This window comes from Gigantopelta aegis, chromosome 2 (assembly GCF_016097555.1).
Source record: "Gigantopelta aegis isolate Gae_Host chromosome 2, Gae_host_genome, whole genome shotgun sequence".
NCBI classification, from domain to species: domain Eukaryota; kingdom Metazoa; phylum Mollusca; class Gastropoda; order Neomphalida; family Peltospiridae; genus Gigantopelta; species Gigantopelta aegis.
The window spans coordinates 10,837,747-10,861,154 of NC_054700.1; the positions used below are offsets into that span (position 1 = coordinate 10,837,747).

The window sequence follows — 23,408 nt, forward strand, 5'->3', positions numbered from 1 at the left end:
TTGTCTAGTAATGATGATTCTCAAAGTTTAAAATACACGTATACTGATTTGTGTTCAAATGTACCATTATCAGACTATCCATTGTATGAGACTAGACAAAAAAGAGCTTCCAGAGTTCAATCTAGATAATTTTCAGTCCTAATAAAAACTTATAATATAAGATTTTTATTTGAAAATGGACTAAATTGCCTTTTTTGGTTCATGCAATGGCCCAAAAACATACTTTTAATGTCTCCTTTTGAATTGCCTGCTTTTTCATGATGTAATATGAAAATTTATCTGAATCAATTCTGAGATAATGTTCAAATCTAAGTATAAATCTTGCTACAAAATTAAATGTTTTGAGACTAAATCAAATTTCAATATGTGGTTTACAACATCCTGTGATTTGCTTAAAGAAATTTAATTCCTAATATTGTAATTTGTGTTTTATAACAGCCCATTGGTCTGGCGTAGGAATACAATCACCACCGCTGGGCTGGCCAAAAGGTCGTCCAAACTTCAATGTGTCCAGTTGCTGGAACCATAACCAATTCAGATCTTCAATTAAAGGTTTTTTGAAATCTTACAAAATTCTTGAGTCTTGAATCCTCATATTTCAACCCACCTTTTTAAATTCTTGGGACTGCCCCTGAAAAAATACCAATTTTAATCTTTATTGAGCAGTTTAGGCTTTTAGGTCATTGAATAGTAGTAATATTAGCAGTTTTAACAATTTTTTAGAAAAAAGAAAAAAATCATATATACGTAAAGCCAATAATGTTAGATATATCCCATTTAAATATCAGTAAATATTTTAACTGTTAAATAGGTCATATAAATTAAATATATGTTTAATCATGTGAACTACATGTTTATGGAACCAAGCACATTGTAAACTGTCAGCTAGTGTATGGGATAAATTACATTACAAGCATAAATGGTAGATCATGAAAAAACACAGATTTAAACATATAGAAACAAATAAATATTCATCAAGTGGTGCATCATTCTAATAATTTCAATGTGAAAGAAAAGAAATGCATAAACATTGAAAAAGTAATCATCAAAATAAATGAATAATAAATAGAAGACAAAAATAATTATAATATCAAAGAATTATTTCACCACTTATTATTTAACTTCAGAGCCATACCCTCCAGGGGGGGGGGGGGGGGTATCAGTTGCCCCTCTGAGAATCTCACTTTACTTTCTTTTTTTACTCCAGAAAATAGCATGCACATCTCAGGGTTTAATTTGTATAGTGTTTCATTTCTTTATAAATGTAGTGCCCCCCCCCCCCCCCCCAAGATTTTGATCAGAGTACGGCCCTGAACTTTGTATATCATATGCACTAGTGATGTAAATAGAGAATACTGCATGTGTGTTTGTTAAATACCAATACATTTTTATCTTCCAAATTGTTTCAAAGCTCATCTAATGAGCAAAAGCAGGTTGGATACATTTTTAAATGAGTTGTACAACGAATGGCATCTAACAGACATGAGTGTCGTATTTCTATTTTCTATTTTGACATACATTCTGTAAAAGCAGACTCCAAAATATTTAAGTGAAGCATTCACAGGGCTATTCATAGCAGTTTATTTCAGGAGTGCTAATTTCATTGGATGGTGTGGTTTTAGCTAGTATTTAGGTCATCACTGTAGAACAGTCAATCAGACGTCTTTAAATCTCCCACGTGAGATATGGCCATGTGTAGCGAGAAATACGTATGTTGTCAGATGATGGCGAACTTATTTAAACATTATTTAATGTATACAATTATGTAAGGCAAAATTTTACATTTTTACCCCCTCCCCTCCCACCATATGTCATATTTTATAATACTATTGCCACTCCTCTCTCTAAAATTACGTAATACTCGTCAATATAGTCCCATCCCTGCTTTCACATCACAATAATAAGAACAATACCATTAGATTTTTTGTTTGTAAATGTGTGTTGGGTACCAAATATTTGACATCCAATAGCCGATGATTAATTAATTAATCAATTTTCTCTAGTGGTGTCGTTAAACAAAACAAACTTCTTCTGGTTATTAATACCAGACTGGCTGCATTTTATTTGATATATTATAATAAGACAATTATTTTAAAAAACGTTAGACTTAGCGAACTCTCGACAAATAAACCACCTCCTTCCCCAAAACGTTTCATACCGCATCCGATGAGCGTTATGAAATTGCTAAAAGGCCTATATAGCTCAGAAACTTACGACATAAGATGATATTTTTTGGAATTTGTATGTTATGAATTACTTCCAGTCTATAAATACTATTTTCTTATAAATGTTTGGATTGGTCCAAATCATATCATGTGACTTGAAAAGAACACGCACACAAAAAACCGAACCTCAATTTTGCACTACATAGAAAACAAAATAGATCGTTTCAACTACGTTCATTATTTTAAATTAATAAAATAACTCTGCGTTATTTGTTAATGTTGAATCAGTAATTATTTAAAACTGATTGTACTATAATGTTTGAAAGAATATGAAAAAAATCCCATTATTCTGTTTATTAAATTTCCTGAAGAGTTTTTATTATTTAATAGTATTTATATTGATGACATAATTATACATGTGAAATTATTATTATTATTATTTTAATTACATGATATTTTATTTACATCGTTTATACAGTGTATAAGGCGGTTCTGTAAACGCCAAACATTAAAACGTTATATTCGTAAAATATACTTATTTTACAATCATTGACGGTGACATTTATTAATTTCATATACCCATCGCTGATTTCAATGCCACAACTTTACAAAATCCAACTACGGGTCTACATTATAATTTTCAGCAAGATTTAATCACAGTTGACAAACATAATAATTTCTTCACAATCATCAAGTGTGCATGCATCTTCCGTGACCATTTAATATAAGACGTATCAAACCTCGGTTATCACGACGGAAAACGAATAAAGAACTATAAGCGCCTCTTTTCATTTCGAAAACTCTTTCTCCGATTTATTCAATTTTCCGCTTTCATTAAAACCCCACGGGGTATAAATAAGAAGCAATCGCGACGGTACACTGTATGGTAAGTTATGAAAATAAAAGCTGGATTCAGGTTTATAATATTCCATCAAGGTGCAAATTAAATAGATAGAGGAGCGGGGAAACGTCGGCCGGGAGTTTCTCAACAAATGTAAACAGACTTGTCTGGTTTTCGTGGAAGTCATGTAGTCGCGAAAAGACACCAAAGTGCCACACAATGTGATCAAAGCTCGGTCGCATTTCAAGTGTGATATTGGCGAACTTAAAGGCAACATTCCAAGCTAAGACAGCGAATCAAGCCCACAAAGATTTAATCAAATTTATACAAATATATAAATATTTGTCGAGGGTATAAAACCGGGCTTTGATATAAAAGCATACATCTCTTTGACAAGAAGCGCAGTGTATGGGGGTCCCCCTTTGGGAATAAAAGCCATCAAAAACGAATTTTCTCCTCTTTTTTTTTTTCCTATAATAAATACATGAAGTATTGTTTAGGTAAATAATCATTTCCTCACAGTGGCGTATTGTTCGCGAACTTGTTATACTGAAGTTCTCCAACAATGCCGCGATCGGCGACTCATTTCGTCTTCGCAGATTTTCGCATTTACGAGACGGAGGCCGCGTTTGTCTACAAACAATTCGCATTAATATTAACTAACAAACCCACTGAGGGCCCGGTGATTTTACTTAATTCTGCCACAGGTGTGGGCTAGGGGTGAAGCCTGTGATGCTTTTCATTTAGTCAAGTCTGCAGGTGCCCGATAATCCGCCACTCTAATCTGCGCCCGTATAAATATTCATTAAAATAAACAAATAAACACCGAGGGACAACGGAAAGATGACATGCCACCCGGTATCTGTTTATGCGCCAAAGTGAAGCCGTTTGTGAACTACCACCATATTCAGTCTTGTGTGTGTGTGTGTGTGGGGGGGGGGGGGGGGGGGGGGGGGGTTTAAAATATGTTTTATACACCGTTACCATATATGTGTTATGATCCCGTGAATGTTTTTTTTTTCACCTTTTTTATATTTTTACGTTTAAAGTTCACATCATTTAATGTTTGCATTTAACATAGTTTGACATCCATTAGCCGATGTATTTTTCGTGCTGGGATGTCGTTAAACATCTATTCTAATCTATTCTATTCTATGTTTAAAGTTAACTTCAGGACTTTTATATGTATCATCAGTTCTTCATAGCCGATGTATTTTGTATTTTTTCATTTTTTTGGTAGCATTCTCCTGCATGTCTTTTTGTCTGTTTCTTTGACTTTTTGTCTCTCTCCATCTCATCCCAGTTTCATCACTCTCCCTCTCTATTTCCGTCTCTCCATCTCTTTCCCTGCACCTGTATGTGCGTGCGAGAACGCGTGTGTGTGTATGTTGTTTGTTTTTTTAAAGTGTGTATGAATGTTTATCGTTCTCCGTTGATCCGTCTTCTCAAATGTTCTATTTTAATATTCGTTAGTCCTATTGTTTTTAATGCAATGAGTAACAAGTTATTATGCAATTCAATAAATATGCAAATGGAGTCTCTGTTCAATAACAAAAAACTAAACATTTGTGACATAATTTTTTTGTAAACTATTAACTGAATTATTCATATTTATGGTTTCAGACAATTTTAATTATAGAAATTAGACATGAATTTTGACCTTGTACCAGTGGGTGTTATTTGGCTTCATCTAAAATGGACATTCATTAGATAAATGTATATGATAACGAAATAAAATTAAAATAAGATATATGAAATTAGAAAACGTTATACATGTGTATTGAATAGATGCTAACGGTGCATTTAGTTTTTTTGCTAAAAAGTAATTATCTGGTGCCAACGATAAGAAGACTATTTTTCTTCAATGAATTTTGCGTATCAGCTACATTGACTTTATTACTGAAATTGTATAGGCCTTCTCCGATATTACAGAGTGACGGCCAATAGCCGAGACGTTCGTGCTGAAGCGTCGTTTAAAGAGACATACCCTAGTTTTTAAACTGACTATTACAGCCTTTTTTGATAACTGAAATCATACTTTACTTAGATTTTATGGTTTAGATTATCAGTTTCCGTACATTCGAAGTGGTTTTGGTCTTTCTGATGTTTTTAATATCACAAAATGCATTTATCATATTTTTAAAAACGCACGTACGTCTGAGAAGTAACAGTTATGGAGTCGAGTTTTAATCTATTTTTAAAGGGTATTTCACCATTTCAAAGTCACAGACTCGCGTTTCATTCAGTTGTAACTTTATTCAAATATGTTACAGGTGTGTAGATTAAATAAACTTAGTGTTAATTTTCACGGGTTGAAACTAGGTTCTGTCCCTTTAAACGTTCGTTCGTTCGTTCTACTCCTCCATCCGTCTCTCTGTCTGTCCAGTCGTCCATAGCAGGTTTTATTAATTTTCTAAGTTTTACTTTTTATTATCAACCGAATCACTCCAGAGCCCCACAGAGGAAGAGGGAGAGAGAAAACTAACAAATAAGAAGAAGTGCCCTTTTTTTAATTTTTAAAAATTACAATTTTGATTAGCAGGACAAAGCCCTATATTACTTTGCCACAAATCTTTTTTTAACTCCTCCCTCCACTCCCACCCGGACCATGGATCGCAGCGGAATCAATTTCAGTTTCGCCAATTTTCAGATATACATAATGTTTCCAAGAAAACTATTAAAATGTGGTTAATTTAAGGAGAATTTTGTTAACCAAAGACTGGAAGTGGGCGAGACATAGCCCAGTGGTAAAGTGCTCGCTTGATGCGCGGTCGGTTTGGGATCGATCCCCGTTAGTGGGCCCATTGGGCTATTTTTCGCTCCAGCCAGTGCACCACTATTAGGATATCAAAGGCCGTGGTATGTACTATCCTCTCTATGGGATGGTGCATATAAAAGATCCCTTGCTGCTAATCGAAAAGAGTAGCCCATGAAGTGGCGACAGCGGGTCTCCTCTCTCAATATCTGTGTGGTCTTTAACCATATGTCTGACGCCACGTAAATAAAATGTGTTGAGTGCGTTGTTAAATAAAACAGTTTTTTCTTTTTTTCAAAGACTGAATGCTGTAGCCACTGTGTATAAAACTTAGCAATTAGCTAATACAACAACGAACAATATGAGCCCTGTCACACCTCTCCAATTATTTTAATCTAGGTACGACCAGGGCCCCGTTCCACGATGGGTTCTTAGCACTAAGATCACCTTAGTGCATAAGGTAGCTATGCACTTAAGGTGATCTTAGGGCTAAGATCGCTTTGTGGAACGGGGCCCAGGTCCATATTCCCACCTTACATCAACACCAACGTCTATACAAAATCTTCTCTCTAGAAATTAGGAATAGCTGAATATTTATGCATTTTCATCAATGGACGACTGGTGGACGTAATAGTGTACAAATACCCTGCCACAATACGGACCTCCTGACATGTAATTCTGGTGGACGGCTCGTCTTGAGGAGGCTTTACGGCAATCGTATTGGTGTCTCAAGGGCCAATACCGGATTACAAACGAAAATCTTTAGATACGGACTCTCCAGCAATGAACAGACCAATTGAACGAGCAAATAGGCCTACGTGAACCATTCATGTTGATAACAAATAGAGTCCGTGTGGCCACATTCAGATTGGGGGGGGGGGGGGGGGGGGGGGGGGGGGGCTAAAAAAGGTAAAATTTAAAAAAAACAAAAACAATGCTGTATCATCATTACTATGTAACTGTATGTGTATAAACCTGGTGCATATAAAAGAGCCCTTGCTGCTAGTGTAGAAATGTAGCGGGTTTCCTCTAAGACTGTATGTCAGAATTACCAAATGTTTGACATCCAATAGCCGATGATTAATCAATCAAGGTGTTCCAGTGTTGTTAAATAAAACAAACTTTACTTTGATCAGCATCTGGCGGAGCTCTGGTAATGTCTTCATCAATGGTACCCAAATCGGAAGGAAGGAAATGTTTTATTTAACGACGCACTCAACACATTTAATTTACGGTTATATGGCGTCGGACATATGGTTAAGGACCACACCGATATTGAGAGAGGAAACCCGCTGTCGCCACTTCATGGGCTACTCTTTCCGATTAGCAGCAAGGGATGTTTTATATGCACTATCGCATAGACAGGATAGCACATACCATGGCCTTTGATATACCAGTCGTGTTGCACTGGATGAAGCGAGAAATAGCCCAATGGGCCCACTGACGGGGATCGATCCCAAACCGACCGCGCATCAAGCGAGCGCTGTACCACTGGGCTACGCCTCGCCCCATCCCAAATCGGTGACCCATCTAAAACAAAACTCTGAGTCCAAAGAAGAATCGTCTGTCCAACATAGCTTTACCGTACATTTATAGTAACAGACGTGCCAATATCAAACCACACGGTTCAAGCACGCTGTCCTGGGTATGAAATCAACTGCTTGGTTGATTGATTGATTTCAACTTATTTTCGTGCTTATATCCAATTAAGATTCAAGCACGCTGTCCTGGGCACACACCTCAGCTATCTGGGCTGCCTGTCCAGGACAATGGGTTAGTTGTTAGTTTGTTGGTGGTTAGTGAGAGAGAAGAGGGTGTAGTGGCCATACACCTACCCATTGAGCCCTTAAGAACTCGCTCTGGGTTGGAGCCGGTACCGGGCTGCGAACCCTGTACCTACCGGCCTGTAGTCCGATGGCTTAACCACTGTGCCACCGAGTGCTTGGATTGCTTGGATTGCTTTACATTCCTGGACCCCGTTTTACGACGGGATCTTAAGTGCATGACTATCTTACAGGACCATCCAGGGCCCCATTTTACGAAGCGATCTTAGCACTAAGATCACCTTAGTACATACATACCTTATGCACTTAAGGTGATCTTAGTGCTAAAATTGCTCCGTAAAACGGGGCTGGATGGTCCAACGTAGTATAGTCAAAATTAATAAATTTACGATTTCAGGACTTAACTTTTCATTTTGTTAAGCCCCATCTCTCCTATCTATTACCGTCTTGTTAGTGGTTAACCCAACTTTGATTTGTCAGGAAGCACCATTAAAACAAAGCGCGCCACCTACAGGGTTATCTCCCTGTGCCCGGGTTATCTCCCCTGTTCACTGCGCGTAATGATGCGCCGCTGGTGTCTCAACAAATCTCAAGCAATCTCGATTTCATGCCGAAATTATCAACAGCGTCTAACGGAATTGAGTAATCTGAAATTGAAATGTGCGAGTGATTTTATACGACGAGATGGGAGCGCTTAATCACCCTTGTCCGTCGTTATCTGCCCGACATGCGCGAACATGTTGACTGATAAGATAAAGAAGTGATATTACTACGGGAAGATGCGCTAAAGACGGGGGCAATGTGTTTCGTATACAAGCGTAAATGTACGCGCCGTATGTAATTAGCGGCAGAGTTCGTATGCCACGTGTGGCGGGGCATGTTCCGAGCTGTCACTCGAAACAATTGATTACGTAGTATTATGTATACGTGTGCTTTGCATGATGTCTCTTCAAGTCTTGTCGTAAAATGAAAATGAAAAAATAGCTTTCTATTTAAATTAATGAATTAGGGATATAGTATTATATGTATGTGCTTTGCATGATGTCTCTTCAAGTCTTGTCGTAAAATGAAAATGAAAAAATAGCTTTCTATTTAAATTAATGAATTAGGGATATAGTATTATATGTATGTGCTTTGCATGATGTCTCTTCAAGTCTTGTCGTAAAATGAAAATGAAAAAATTGCTTTCTAGTTAAATTAATGAATTAGGGATATATTTAGTCTAAAGTAAATGGTGTGTGTGTGTATATGCGTATGTATATGTGTGTGCGTGTGTGTATGCATGTGTGTGTATGCATGTGTGTGTGCGTGCGTGTGTGTGGAAATACCAACATCAGAATCTGCTCCTGGTGACCAAAGATGACACTTTCAAAACAAAAAGGACACCTTTTCATATCTTCTGTCCGTTTTCCCAGGACCGACATTCTTAGACGGCGTATGTAGTTGTCAAACAAAATTTGCATTAAAGTATTAATTTTCAGAGGCCTCTTACTTTTATATATTGATTATTTTCGGTATTGTACCAAAATATGTGTTAATACTAAGTGTTTTACACTAACTGAAGAACACTGGGGCCTATTTCACACAACATCGTTAAGCCATTTTGCACGTAAACGTAAATCTACGACAAAACCACAATTCGTATCACTACTAACAGTACAACAAATATAGTTAAAAGTACACATATGCCATTTTCTTTTGTCTTTAAAATGCTCCATCGTCCGTAATGATGTAATTTTCTGCGTGGAATAGACGCCAAACACGTGTAAACGCACGACCGGTATAACTGCTAGTAGCAGACGTAAACTTGCGATGTTTAGTGAATGAATGAATGTTTAACGACACCCCATCACGAAAAATACATCGGCTATTGAGTGTCGAACATGTTTAGTGAAATAGGCCCCAATACATGTTGTTTCTCGTAGTACACTAAGTTTCTTTTGGTCTACCATTTTCCAGTTTCCGTCATATTCATTTTGATATTGGCACATGTTTTTAATGAGAACGAGCTATTCACATTTTAATGATCAATTTAATATAGTATGCGGACCTTAATACTCCCCCTTCCCCGTGTGTGTGTGCTACAGGCGCTTAGGCAGGAAATTGTGCGATGGGGGGGGGGGGGGGGGGGGGGGAGGGTAGATTGTGTCGAACCAGTCAATCAGTCTTTATTTCTTTATACATGTATATGAATAATACAAAGAGCATGGCACATTTTAAATCATAAGTGAGAGAGTGAGAGAGAGAGAGAGTGAGAGAGAGAGAGAGAGAGAGAGAGAGAGAGAGAGAGAGAGAGAGAGAGAGAGAGAGAGAGAGAGAGAGAGAGAGAGAGAGAGTGAGTTTGTGTCTTTTAGGGTTGGGAGGTATCGACCACACAAACCCCATCTGCACATGCACATAAGCTATGTTTACTGCAAATACATTGGCCGATTAAGATTTAATAGAATATTAAACGAGATTACATATAGTTTCGTATCAAGTTATGTCCCGAGTGAAATAATTTACATTCGTCACAAAATTCAAGTGAAAGAAAAAAAAAACTATTTCACGAGGGACATAAACTTGATACGAAATGATAGGGAATTTAATATGATATTTATTACCTAATAATCAAGTGTTAATCATCGTGTCCCACTGACATTATTATATGAAATACAAAATAACAACAGACATATTGAAATCCGACGACAGCGCGTGACATCATAAAAGCTGCGATGGGACATATTGCGCCGAAGTAGCGGTACGTATTGCGTTGATATTTTGAACCACGTGAAAATAATCCCCGATATCAGATCTCATATGTATGAGATATTGTATTTTTAGTGTAGTTATACAATATACTGTCAATAATTTATCCCCACAAAATTATACAGAGAAAGAGAAAATGTTGTGTAAATAACCTCTCTATAAAACAGGCATACGACATAATATAGACAGACATAATAGTCTGCTTTCTTTGAAAATATGAATGTAGTAAAAACCGAGTATAATTTTATTACAGTCTGTTCGTTTTATTGTTCTATAAAAGTCAGACGCATTACGCTCCACTATTACGTTAAATCATTAACATTTAAAGTATTTGTTTAATCACGGTACATTGATAAGACATACCCACAAAAAACAAAACAAAAAACAACAAACAAACAAAAAACAAAACAAAACTAACAAAAAAAACCCCATCCCAAAACAAAACAAAACAAAACACACGCCACGAAAAAAGTAGTTCTTTTTAATAGATTTATCGTATACAGAACAGATAAAAACGAGGTTTGTGTGTAAACATTTTATACGAATAACTACATATTCGCTAAACCGTATAGGTGTTATGGGTTTGTTTTTGTTTTAATTTATTTATTTATTTTCTTTAATAAATAATCAGTTACTTGAAGCGTTCAAGTTTTTGTTGTTCCCGAGGACCGCATTACACATGTTAAAGGCATACTGTCACGGATTTAAGGGCCTTCTTTCTCTAAAAATGGATAATAAATAAAAATTACATTAACTGTTGGAAACCAAATCTAGCTATCGCATCACCTTAACTGAACCATGATGGAGTGAAATCCATGTCAACCCTCTCGACAATTTCAGTTTTTGAATTATGGACCATTGCAATAATTCAATTATTTTTACAAAATATCATTAATAAATGGAGTATGGTGGTTATGAAGATGGTTAAATAAAGTACATTTAGGAACAAATCAAATTAGTTTTGTTCTGGTAATACTTTGTTAGACCATTAAATAGGTCAGTGATCTGTGATAATATGTCTTTAATACACTGGACGACTAATGAAGTAATAGTGAATATTATATTGATTACTTTATGAACAGCGGCAACGTAGTATCATAATTCTTTTAATCTACGGATAACAACAATTAGAGAGACTAAAATATATATATTTGTAAACCATCCATGGCTGTTCAGTGTAGATCTGCACCCTAATATAAAACGTTTTGTAACGATGTCTTCCCCTCTGTTCTACACTCTCAAGAGATGGTGCTAAACGTAAGTGTACGAGACGGGGCAGGGGCAACTGACCCCCCCCCCCCCCCCCCCACCCACACACACACACACATACACACACACACACCAGTGCTGGAGCAAAACCTCAAATTCGGGCAAAAATTATACAGATATTCGAGCAAAATGTGCTAACCTGAGACCTTTTTACCATGTATTTCCATCATTCTACCCTCAAAATTAGTTGTAACCCATGCGTATTGATTTGTTTGCAAGCAACCCTATACAGCGGTTTGGTAGTAATGCTAATATGAACAAATGTTGTTATCTAGATTCGGGCATTTTCGTTTAATTCTGGCAAAATCCAGTCTGCACCCACCCCCACCCCAAAAAAAAAGGGAGCCCGTACGCCTATGGCACTAAACTATATAAATTTGTCACCCCCTCCAGTCATTTCATTGTGATCCGCCCATAATAAAATGAACGTGTTTTGTAACGGTGTCTTTCCGTGTGTCGGAGTGTCACACAAGAGAAGATAATGACGGCGTGAAGGGTTCGTTTTAACAGTTACTTGTACGCACACCGGTACTCGTAACATAACAGTAGGACCTCCTCTTTACGGAACAACAGTCCTGCAGCAAACGGTCGATTTTGCCATTTACGAAAGAACAGTCCCGCAGAAAAACGACAGGGCTGTTACCTCATATTAAACGGAACCGACCATGTCAACATTCACACGTGTTATGTGATGTACTGTGAAATCGGACCCCTCGGTGCTTTCTCGGTATGGCTCGCTACCCTTTCTATTGAAGACGTACAATTCGCACCCGTCCTCTTGGGACATTCCCCACCAATTACTTTCCGTTTCATTATAATGCCTAAGAAACCATCGAAAAGAAAACCAAAGCGTGACAGAAAACGTTTCGCTAAGCTCAAACATAATGCAAGACATTAACTATTTAATCTTAATTTTTTAAAACAAAAACAATAATGTGTTTTCCCAGTTGATGTTGTGTACGGTGATGCATTCGATACAAGATGATGCTAAAGAAATGTTTTCCAGGAAGTGCATATATATTTCATGTTAATGTAGCGACTTTGGTTTCTTTGTGATGCATCATAAATTCACTCAGTGCATTTCTGTATATTTATACTCTTTTCCTTGTGAATCGAGGCGTAGTGTTGTATTCGGGTATGACACATCTGTATTCAGCGACCTTAAGATGAACAGGTTCTAATTAATTTAAACTCACGTTAATAATAAACATTCAAGTATGTTTTACAAAAATGTTGGCACTATGGACAGAAGATACGAAAATAAGACGAAGACTAAGAAAAGAAAAGGGAAAACGTCTATACTTCCAAGCTATACCCGTTCCGTGTTATGCTTTGGATTAAAGTTAATAATAAAAATTCAAGTACGTTTTACCAAAATGTTGGCACTATGGACAGAAAATTAAAAAAAATAAGACGAAGACTATGAAAAGAAGAAGAAGAAAAAAACGTTTATACTTCCAAGTTGTATCCAGGGTTCGAACCTAACGGTGGCACCGACGGCATTTGCCGTCGTTGAGATATAAATTGCCGTAGGTAAAGAGCATCACCGATGACACTTTTGTGCCGTCGGTAAAGCTCCTCAACAATGGCGAAATGTATACACCTGGTGTACATTATCTGTCAATATTTAACATTCGCACATTTAAAAGATGTCTACATATAACAAGATAGCCTTTCAGTCAGGTTTATTTGCGGCAAATGTCACTTTAAAAAAAATTGCCATATGCAGGCTCAAACTTGCCGTCGGAGGACTGTTTCACCCATTAAAAAAAAATTGCCGAGGGAGACAAATTCTTAAGTTCGAGCCCTGTGTATTTGTTTCATTTTACGCTTTGGATTGAAGAAAATGTATGCAAATCTTGTAGATCTATCCCGGAAAACTTAAGAGATATTCTAGAACTGATCGCACTTTGGAAGACGGAAGCCATTTTTTCTTTTAGGAAGAGGGGATACCCAACATCTACTAACTGAAAATTTATTTAGAACATGTATCCATAAACAGCAGACACATCAGACATAAAATAATATACTGATGGATAAAAATTACGAATCATACGAAACCTAACAGAAAAAAGAAGGAAGGAATGTTTTATTTAACGAATCACTCAGCACATTTTATTTGCGGTTATATGGCGTTAGACGTATGGTTAAGGACCACACACATATAAAGAGAGGCTTCTCCTTTTAGATTAGCAGCAAGGGATCTTTTATATGCACCATCCCACAGACAGGATAGTACATGCCACGGCCTTTGTTACACCAGTTGTGGAGCACTGGCTGGAACGAGAAATAGCCCAATGGGACCACCGACGGTAACAGGAAAAGGTGACTGCAACCAAAATAACCATCCATAGTGTTAGGAAGTTAACCTTGTTATTGACATTCAGTGACATTCAATTTCACATTACTGACATTCAATTCCACAGTTCATATTTGTATTAATACAGACATTATAATGCCAATATTTTGGTCTACACTACCAAGTGTTCCCTTGTGTTTTTTCTCTCAGCATAAGTACAGTACTTCCCGCCTCCCCCACGTGATTAATTCTGAACCGCCCTTATTAACTCGAATCCCATCAAAGAATGAATATATAAATATTCAGTTTTCAATCCTTCCAGACATCCAATCAATTTAGGGCACAAAAGAAATATGCAAATGTCACCAAATAATTGTGCATTGGCAAAACAAAAAAAGTGAGAGACTCTTTTTCGCAGTGAGTCCTGAAAAATTCCTCAAAACGCCGCCAGCTCGCCTCTGGTGATCTGTGATTGGTCGACAAAGCTTATCCCTCCGCGAGATCACAAGAGCTTGTGGACACAGGCATTACCGTCCGAATCCGCGACTTTTCCGTATAAGAATGAGCGAGAGTTAATGGCGAATCGCAGTAATCTGCCCGTCTTTCATCTTTTTCTGTTTCTTCATTCTCAAACAGATTACGAAGAAAGGCAAGAATTGTCTGGTATGTCACCAGCTGTAGAACTCGCACCTGAAGGTTTACAGTTTTTGATACACGTGCAGAATTTCGTGAACCAGGACGATATGAAATTAATGTAACAGCCAAAACGCTTTAGTTATCACAGCTTCATATAAAAACCATCCTAAATATAAAACTTTTTAATAAAGTTTGCCGACACCAGATTTTTAAATAATGTAAATAAATTGAAGTAATATTCAGGACGTGTGCATCTAATTTGGCAATAGGGGTGTAGATTGTGGCGAGCGAAGCTTTTGGGGTGCAGGTTATGTTACATCGAAAAATACATTAAACAATAAAATGTTCCTGGAGCGGGAGGGGTTGGTCGACCCCCATCACACCACCCTCTGCATCCGTTTTATGAAACAACTAGATAACATTGATTAAGTAACCATTGGCTACTAGACGTCAAATCTTTGGTAATTCTGACACGTATCTTCTGAGGAAACTTGCTACATTTTTAGATCACATTGATTAATTAATGATTGGCTATTAAACGTCAAATATTTGGTAAATCTGACACGTAGTCTTCAGAGGAAATCCGCCATTTTCCCCCCATTAGAAGTAAAGGAACTTTTAGATGCACCATCCCACAGGTAGCATAGAATAAAACATACCATGGCCTTTGTTATACCAGTTGGGGAGAACCGGTTAGACCAACAAGTTGTCCAATTAGTCCACTAACGTGAGTCGGTTCCTCACCACCGGGCTACGTACTGTCCTGTACCATGATACGTATATGATGGAAAAACGGGGATCTGAGAGCTACGCGTAAACGCGTAAACGCGTAAATGCGCATTTCCATTTCGTCTAAAAAAAAATAACCCACATCAAAAACATGTTCAATACTGTTGACCACATAAAGTTCATTTGCATGTTTTCACGGTTTCAAGTTTATGATATGTGTCTTGTATTATAAGTTATAACCAGTTTAGATTTGTTAGCATTGAATGCAATTTTTGGCAGTTCCAGGGGTTGCAAACAATTTTTTTCCTTCAGGGGCCCTTGAGCGGCCCCTGGACCCCGGCCGCAGTAAGCTTGTTTGTTCCAACCCCTCTCACATCCCTGGAAAAATATGATTGTGGGTTTATTAAAACTGTATTTGTCTTGCTATTTTGTTTTCACAGGACGGAGAGGTGAGAATGCAGCTTTAATGGGGAAAAGAAACAAAACAAATACCAAATATATGATATGCCCCGAACGCCACCAAGAGGACTGCCACTCAAGTCAGTAACTTGGTTCCTATCGCACCCTCCGTCAATCCGACATCACCGACCATGTATGACTCATGAAAATAAATCCCCATCGAGCCTTCTTCATATTTATCCACGCATGTACGTTTGAATAGCTTTAACTTTAAAACCTGGAACGTTCTCCGGAGTTCGCTATTCCACTTAACTGTCTGCAGCGGCCGAAATTTACAGTAACACGTCCATGGTAAAAAGTCGTATCCGCCTGTAAAATAATTGGGCAAAATCCTTGCGTTTAAAAAAAATAAAAATAAAACCAGTTAAAAACAATAGAAGGAGTCATGTTTGTAAAATGCAGAATGAACAACAAAAATGACGTAATGCGCGTGAGATACTTGACATAGTCACTGCTGTATCGGCCTCGGTGGCGTCGTGGCTAGGCCACCGGTCTACAGGCTGGTAGGTACTGGGTTCGGATCCCAGTCGAGGCATGGGATTTTTCATCCAGATACCGCAAGGTTCAATGGGTAGGTGTAAACCACTTGCACCGACCAGTGATCCATAACTGGTTCAACAAAGGCCATGGTTTGTACTATCCTGCTTGTGGGAAGCACAAATAAAAGATCCCTTGCTGCTAATCGGAAAGAGTAGCCCATGTAGTGGCGACAGCGGGTTTCCTCCCCAAATCTGTGCGGTCTTTAACCATATGTATGACGCCATATAACCGTAAATAAACTGTGTTGAGTGCGTCGTTAAATAAAACATTTCTTTCTTTCTTTTAGTTAACAGTTTATTTTGTCTAACGACATCACTAGAGCATATTGATGAATTAATCATTGGCTACTGGGTGTCAAATATTTAATAATTGTTACAAGCAAACTTTAGTTAGAAAGTTAGTTTGTTTTTATTTAATGATATCACTAGAACACATTAATTTATTAATCATCGGCTATTAGATGTCAAATATTTGGTAATTTTGGCATATAGTCTGAGGAAACCCGCTATCTTTTTTTCATTACCAGCACAGGATAGTATATATTACGGCCTTTGATATATCAGTTGTGGTGCAGTGCACTGGCTGGAACAAGAAATTTCCCAATGGGCCCACCGAGAGGGCGGGGTCGATCGACCGACCGTGCATCAGGCGAGCGCTTTACCACTGGGATAAGTTTCGTCCCCACCCCCACCCCCTCTCTCTCATAGTATAAAGCACAAACAATAGTATGATTTTGTATTTGTTGGAACATAAATATATTAAAGGTATTTATTTTTGTTGTATCATCTCTCTCTCTCTCTCTCTCTCTCTCTCTCTCTCTCTCTCTCTCTCTCTCTCTCTCTCTCTCTCTCTCTCTCTCTCTCTCTCTCTCTCTTTCACTCACCCTCCCACCCACCCGTGTCTTTGTACATGTGCTATATGTATATTTCATTCTGGATCTCGGTATATACTGTAATGTACCTGTATCTATCTCCCTCCCTCGTACCCTTTTCTCTATGCCAGTCTGTTTATATTTCTCTTAGCTAAGGGATATTTCTCGTTCCAGCCAGTGCACCACAACTGGAATATCAAAGACCGAGGTATATGTCATCCTGTCTGTGGGATAGTGCATATAAAAGATCGTTTACTGGTAATAAAAAAGTAACATATGGATTAGTGGAAGCGGGTTTTTTGACTGCATGTAATTATCTGTGTGGACCTTAACCATATGTCCGACGTCATATAACCGTGCCGTGGTATGTACTACCCTGTCTGTGGGATGGTGCATATAAAAGATCCATTGCTGCTAATCGCAAAGAGTAGCCCATGAAGTGACGACAGCGGGTGTCCTCTCTCAATATATGTGTGGTCCTTAACCATATGTCCTTAACCATATATAACAGTAAATAAAATGTGTTGAGTGCGTCATTAAATAAAACATTTCCTTCCTTCCTTCTTAGCTAAGAACACTACTTTGCTTTTGTTGGTGTTATTTCGTTTTTAAATTACAGCCAACTTGTAAGATTCTCAAACAATTTGAAACTGGAACTATATTCTGGACCTCTCGCAACCTATACGAGCTTAGCGACAATGCATTATGGGTAATACAGATGTCTGAAATAGTTTAAACAGTTTTCGTTTAATCTAAAATGCCGATATCAGTGTATGTATGACTTAGAATAATTATCTGTACTCCTGCGACATTTAAAATTCCTCATCTTGAACAACAAACGCATTTCCAGCATACGTCTTTCCGTGAAAACAGTGAAGACATCTTTAAAAAGCTGCTTCGTCATTTATCACCGACTGTGGCGGTATTTTGACTCCCGTGCGGCTTAGCAGTGCAAATAGTACCCCCGTTCTCTTAAAAGTAACAGCATAATTAAATGTTTTGTTTCAAGTAATAACAAGGCACATTTTCAGACGTCAAAATATAGGGGGTTTTGTTGTTGTTATTTGTTTTGTTTTTTGTTTGTTTGCTTGTTTTTTTGTTTGTTTTTTAGGTTTGTTTGTTGGTTTTGTTGGGGTTTTTGTTGTTGTTGTTGTTGTTTGTTTGTTTGTGGGGTTTTGTTTTGTTTTTTTGTTGGGGTTTTTTTTTGTGGGGGGGGGGGGGGGGGTCTCCAGATTTAAATTTAAATGATTTCGTAGAAAGCGTGTTATTTCAAAAACAAAACGTGTTTTCTCACAATGACAGTATTTAAATTTTTACACTTTTAGAATATGCAACATGGGGTTTGTGCTTTTTTGTTTTCGTGCGAAATATATTTCATTTGCCGCCGTTGAATACTAGTATACATGTACCATAATTGACCGGCTTTGGTGGCGTCGTGGCAGGTCATCGGTCTACAGGCTGGTAGGTACTGGGTTCGGATCCCAGTCGAGGCATGGGATTATTAATCCAGATACCGACTCCAAACCCTGAGTGAGTGCTCCGCAAGGCTCAATGGATAGGTGTAAACCACTTGCACCGACCAGTGATCCATAACTGGTTCAACAAAGGCCATGGTTTGTGCTATCCTGCCTGTGGGAAGCGCAAATAAAAGATCCCTTGCTGCTAATCGGAAGAGTAGCCCATGTAGTGGCGACAGCGGGTTTCCTCTTAGAATCTGTGTGGTCCTTAACCATATGTCTGACGCCATATAACCGTAAATAAAATGTGTTGAGTGCGTCGTTAAATAAAACATTTCTTTCTTTCTTTGTACCATAATTGCTTCTCTCCTTTTTTGGCGAATGCATGGTGTGATTACAATTTTGATATCTAATTGATATATGCTAAGGTTTATATAACTAGTCGTTATGGTTTGTTATTTGGTTATTTATTTATTTTAATTATTTACATATTTTATTTATTTAATTTCTTTGAGAAATAACGACTGAACAGCTCATCATATCATACCTCAGCATCTTTAACTGACGTTACAATAACTATAATATAGACTGCAGTGCAAGGGAACCCCGACCCCCCCCCCCCCCCCCCCCCCAATACCGGGACATTTTTACCTTTTCGCTTATTAATAACATTAAAAAGGTTCCTGTGTCATATCCCACTACTAGATATCATTGTTTGCTTGGATGCCAGGTGCACCCCCACCCCCCAATACAAAATCCTGCCTACGCCACTGATAGACTGGGGAAGTGTATATTATGCACTGGGGGTGTGTGCTTAATCTATGTATAATGTTGACTGGGGAGTGCAAATTATATGTGACACAGGTTTCTAATTTAATTTTTAACTATTTTGTTAAAGTAGCTTTTATTGTTGTTAGTCTTGGCGATTTGTCCATCATTTGCAGACGTCCTATAGTATTTCTCTTTTCGCACAAAGTATTAAATTATCAGGACTTTGCAAGTCGGAATAAAACATCCCGACAATTTCGGAACCTAAGACAAAAACAGACCGAGTAGAATTTCAGCAATTTTAACGTAATTGAGTCAAATAAGATCAAAGAGCGAACAATACTAGGTACGGGTGACGCACCTTCAAGAAATTTGGGGAATCGAGACCAAAAGATCTCTAATGGTGGCAGTGACGTCTAGCGGCGAGTAATTAAAGAGGTGAAAATTCACGACCCGATATAACGAGTTAATGTCAATGTAAAGCGGTGGTTCGAGAAAGGAACTGCCTGGTCGAATTAGTCCGCGGATCAAGGTCCCCCTGACCCTGAATCCTGTAGATTGTGACGTTTCGGACTCTGCGAAAAGTTGGCGGGAAAACGTGGAATGGTCGCGCGCAGCCCGGAGCTCGCCCGCCGCTCGTGGTTCGTGCCACAAATGACACGTTCTCGTTTTAAAGGTAAACAGCCCACTGCTTGCGGTGATCCGCCGTGCCAGTTTGACGGACGGCCAAAAACACGGGATAGAAATCACAAGACGATTTGAATAAGATGGCAGTTTATTGACTCTCCCTATTCACTGTTGATTTCTCACATTTTCAAGCAAAGAACAAGGCATGACAAATTGGATCCTATCTTAATTACGGGCAATAAAGGTCTTTACAAAAGAAAAAGTCAGCAAGCAAATTCTTACGGTTAAATAGACATAAACTTGACGGTCCAATAAAAGCTCGTAATACGGCCGCGGTGCACGAAAAGGAATGCTATTTGCCCGCGTGCGATTTCGCTTGGGAATTGAGAAGTCGAACCGGAGATAAAAATATGAAATTCTGTATCATTTTCTGTGATAACCACGCCATATAAAAGCCGCTGAAGACCCAATCCAGATGGTTAATCGCTTATGATGTAAAATGAGCCGTGAATTCCTGCCAGCCGCTCAGATATCAAAACTCGAAACTATCCCAAACACGGCCGAAACCATTTCGCCAACTACTGGGAATCCGGACTGGGTCTCCGATTCGAATGGTAAATTAAGCAGGAAATCGCATTAAATGTCCCCCATAATTGTTGCATCTGGATCTAATATTGGCGATTAAAGCAGCATGTTCCGATTGATGTGCGATAGCGTCTGGGCCGTTACATTTCATGTTTGGTCAGCAAACTAATCGCTCATTGCCGGGACGCACTCAGCGGGCGACTAGAAGGGAAGGGAGGGGGTGGGGGTTAGAACGGAGGGGCAGTAGTGTAGAGAGGGTTGGCAAGACGAAACAAATAAAGCTTGGTTTGTTTAACGACACCACTAGAGCAGATTGATTAATTAATCATCGGCTATTGGATGTCAAACATTTGGTAATTCTGACTCTTAGTCATCAGAAGAAACCCATTACATTTTTCCTATTGCAGCAAAGTATTCGTTTATATGCAGTTTCCCACATGCAGCAAAGAACATACCACGGCTTTTGACCAGTTGTGGTGCACTGGTTAAAACGAGAAAAACCCCAATCAGTTGAATGGATCCACTGAGGTGGTTTGATCCTGCGACGCAAGCACCTCAGGAGAGAACTCGACCGACTGAGCTAAATCCCGTCCTCTAGACGAAACAACTGCCCTGCCCCCTAGGAAACAACTGCCCTGCCCCCTAGACGAAACAACTGCCCTGCCCGTGTTCGGCAACAGCGAGTGAAGTTAATGCTCGTGACTTGTTCGCGATGTTGTAATTTGGTTTAACGTGAGGCGCATAAACCAGTCTAGCGAACGCTTTTCTGCTTGTTCTGGTTGAACTCGGCCCTGATTTCGAAACGAAGGCACTGGCGTAACCAGCAGGGGTAGGGTCATGTACATTCAATCTTGAAAATTGTGAGTGTAGGGCTGGATATATTGTTTTACACAAACGTCCTCTCCTGCAATACAAAACAGATCTCATCTTCCATATGCCAGTGGTTCGCACCCCAAGAAGGGTCATTGCTTCCATCAATGTTGTAAGCTTATTCTGTTACATCATTTATAACTTAGCTGTCCATTAAATAGGCCTAAATAGTGATGTTTTGTGGTGGTTTGTTTGTTTGTTTTATTGTTGTATAATTTTGTTTTGATAGGACTAAACGGATTTCAAGAAGGTTTACGAGTACATATTTAATAAGTCCTCTCACACCCCAAGATGTGATTTATTTCTAGATTCGTCCCAGACCCAGCCACTGCTGATGCTCGGGACAGACGTGCCTGAACATTAAATTGATAGAGGCACGTAAATAGATTGACTGTGTATATGTCTATGACTTTCTCTATGACTATGTCTATGACTTTCTCTATGACTATGTCTATGTCTTTGTCTATGACTATAACTATGTCTATGACTCTATGACTATGTCTATGACTGTCTATGTCTTTGTCTATGACTATAACTATGTCTATGACTGTCTATGACTATGTCTATAACTGTCTATGACTATGTCTATAACTGTCTATGGCTGTCTATGACTATGTATATGACTGTATATATGTCTATGACTATGTCTATGACTATGACTATTAGTATCGGTTTGTCTCTCGGCGTCCCTAGAGCAGCCCCGTATAAACGAACCTGTAGCGGGTTGGGGTGTACAAGTTATAGTGGTGTGAGAGGCCAACCGTGAAAGTTTTATCTTGGAATGGCTTTAAACGCGCTTTCTTTTCCCCTGGAGAACAAAATAGCGATCTTTAGTACGACAATTTCCAGCAGTTTCAAAGGTTATTTTTGTTTTTAAATACAGTAGGAAATGGGGCATCACCCGACATTTGCGGTGACGAAAATATAAGGTGGGTTTTTTGGTTTTTTTAATTTGTTGTTGTTTTTTCTTTTTTTCTCTTTTTTTCTTTTCTTTTTTGTCCTTTAGATAGATTAAAGGCATGCTGTCACGGATTTAAGGACCTTATTTCTCTAAAAATGAATAATAAATAAAAATTACATTAATTGTTGGAATCCAAATCACCTTAACTGAACCATGATGGAGTGAAATCCATGTCAACCCTCTCGGCAATTTTAGTTTTTGAATTATGGACCATTGCCATAATTCAATTATTTTTTACAAAATATTAATAAATGGAGTATGGTGGTTATGAAGATGGTTAAATAAAGTAAATTTAGGAACAAATCAAATTATTTTTAATTCGGGTAATACTTTGTTAGACCATTAAATAGGTCAGTGATCTGTGACAATATGCCTTTAAGCTAAAAATCTGGCTTGCGTTCCCCAATATAGATTGCGCCCCACACCCACACTACCACCACCCCACTCCAGATATCATTCTCACGCGCCTACAACTTTGTATTCATCAACTTCAGAAGTTATAACAAAAATCGACTTTTACAATAGGTTGAACTTTAATACAGGCTACTTTGTACCCTGTTAAATGATGCAAGAGAATGATCTCTTAAAACAGGCGGCTGCATTATAAAGGTGGCCACTTGAACAGATTTAATTTATTTTATTTTATTTTATTTTATTTTATTTTATTTTTATTTTATTTTATTTTTTTATTTTTATTTTTTTTAACATTATCAAAGGATATTGTTAAATACGTGGAGTTTTATATCTCAAGCACACATGTTCTTGTCACAGATGGCCTGCAATTTAAGAAAAGAAACCCGTTCCTGCTATATATATTTCTTTTTCTTTTTTGTTTCGTTAGGTTGGCATTGTATTCACCGATGCGACATATGGAGGAAAATATATATTCAATTATTTTTCATATTGTTCAGACTGACAAGCTTTCAGAAACATCGAACATCGACTGTTTGTGACATTTAAACGTTTGTTGTTTCTTGAAACTGATATAGCTAAAATATTGGTTTACAAAACTTTTTTTTGGTCAGTTAAAACAGAATCACAGGG

At 38.1% G+C, this 23,408-nt stretch overlaps 1 protein-coding gene across 3 annotated transcripts in view; it reads right to left on the reverse strand.

Annotated features, from left to right (window-relative positions):
• Positions 1 to 23,408, reverse strand: part of LOC121381114 (AT-rich interactive domain-containing protein 3C-like) — a 121,078-nt gene that overhangs the window by 83,829 nt on the left and 13,841 nt on the right. For 2 of the 3 annotated variants that reach the window (XM_041510234.1, XM_041510243.1), the window contains exon 3: positions 608 to 631. The exons of the other annotated variant lie outside the window; for it this stretch is intronic. In XM_041510234.1, coding sequence (XP_041366168.1) covers positions 608 to 631 — 24 coding nt within the window. The remainder of the gene's footprint in view (positions 1 to 607; positions 632 to 23,408) is intronic. 3 annotated transcript variants of the gene reach the window in all.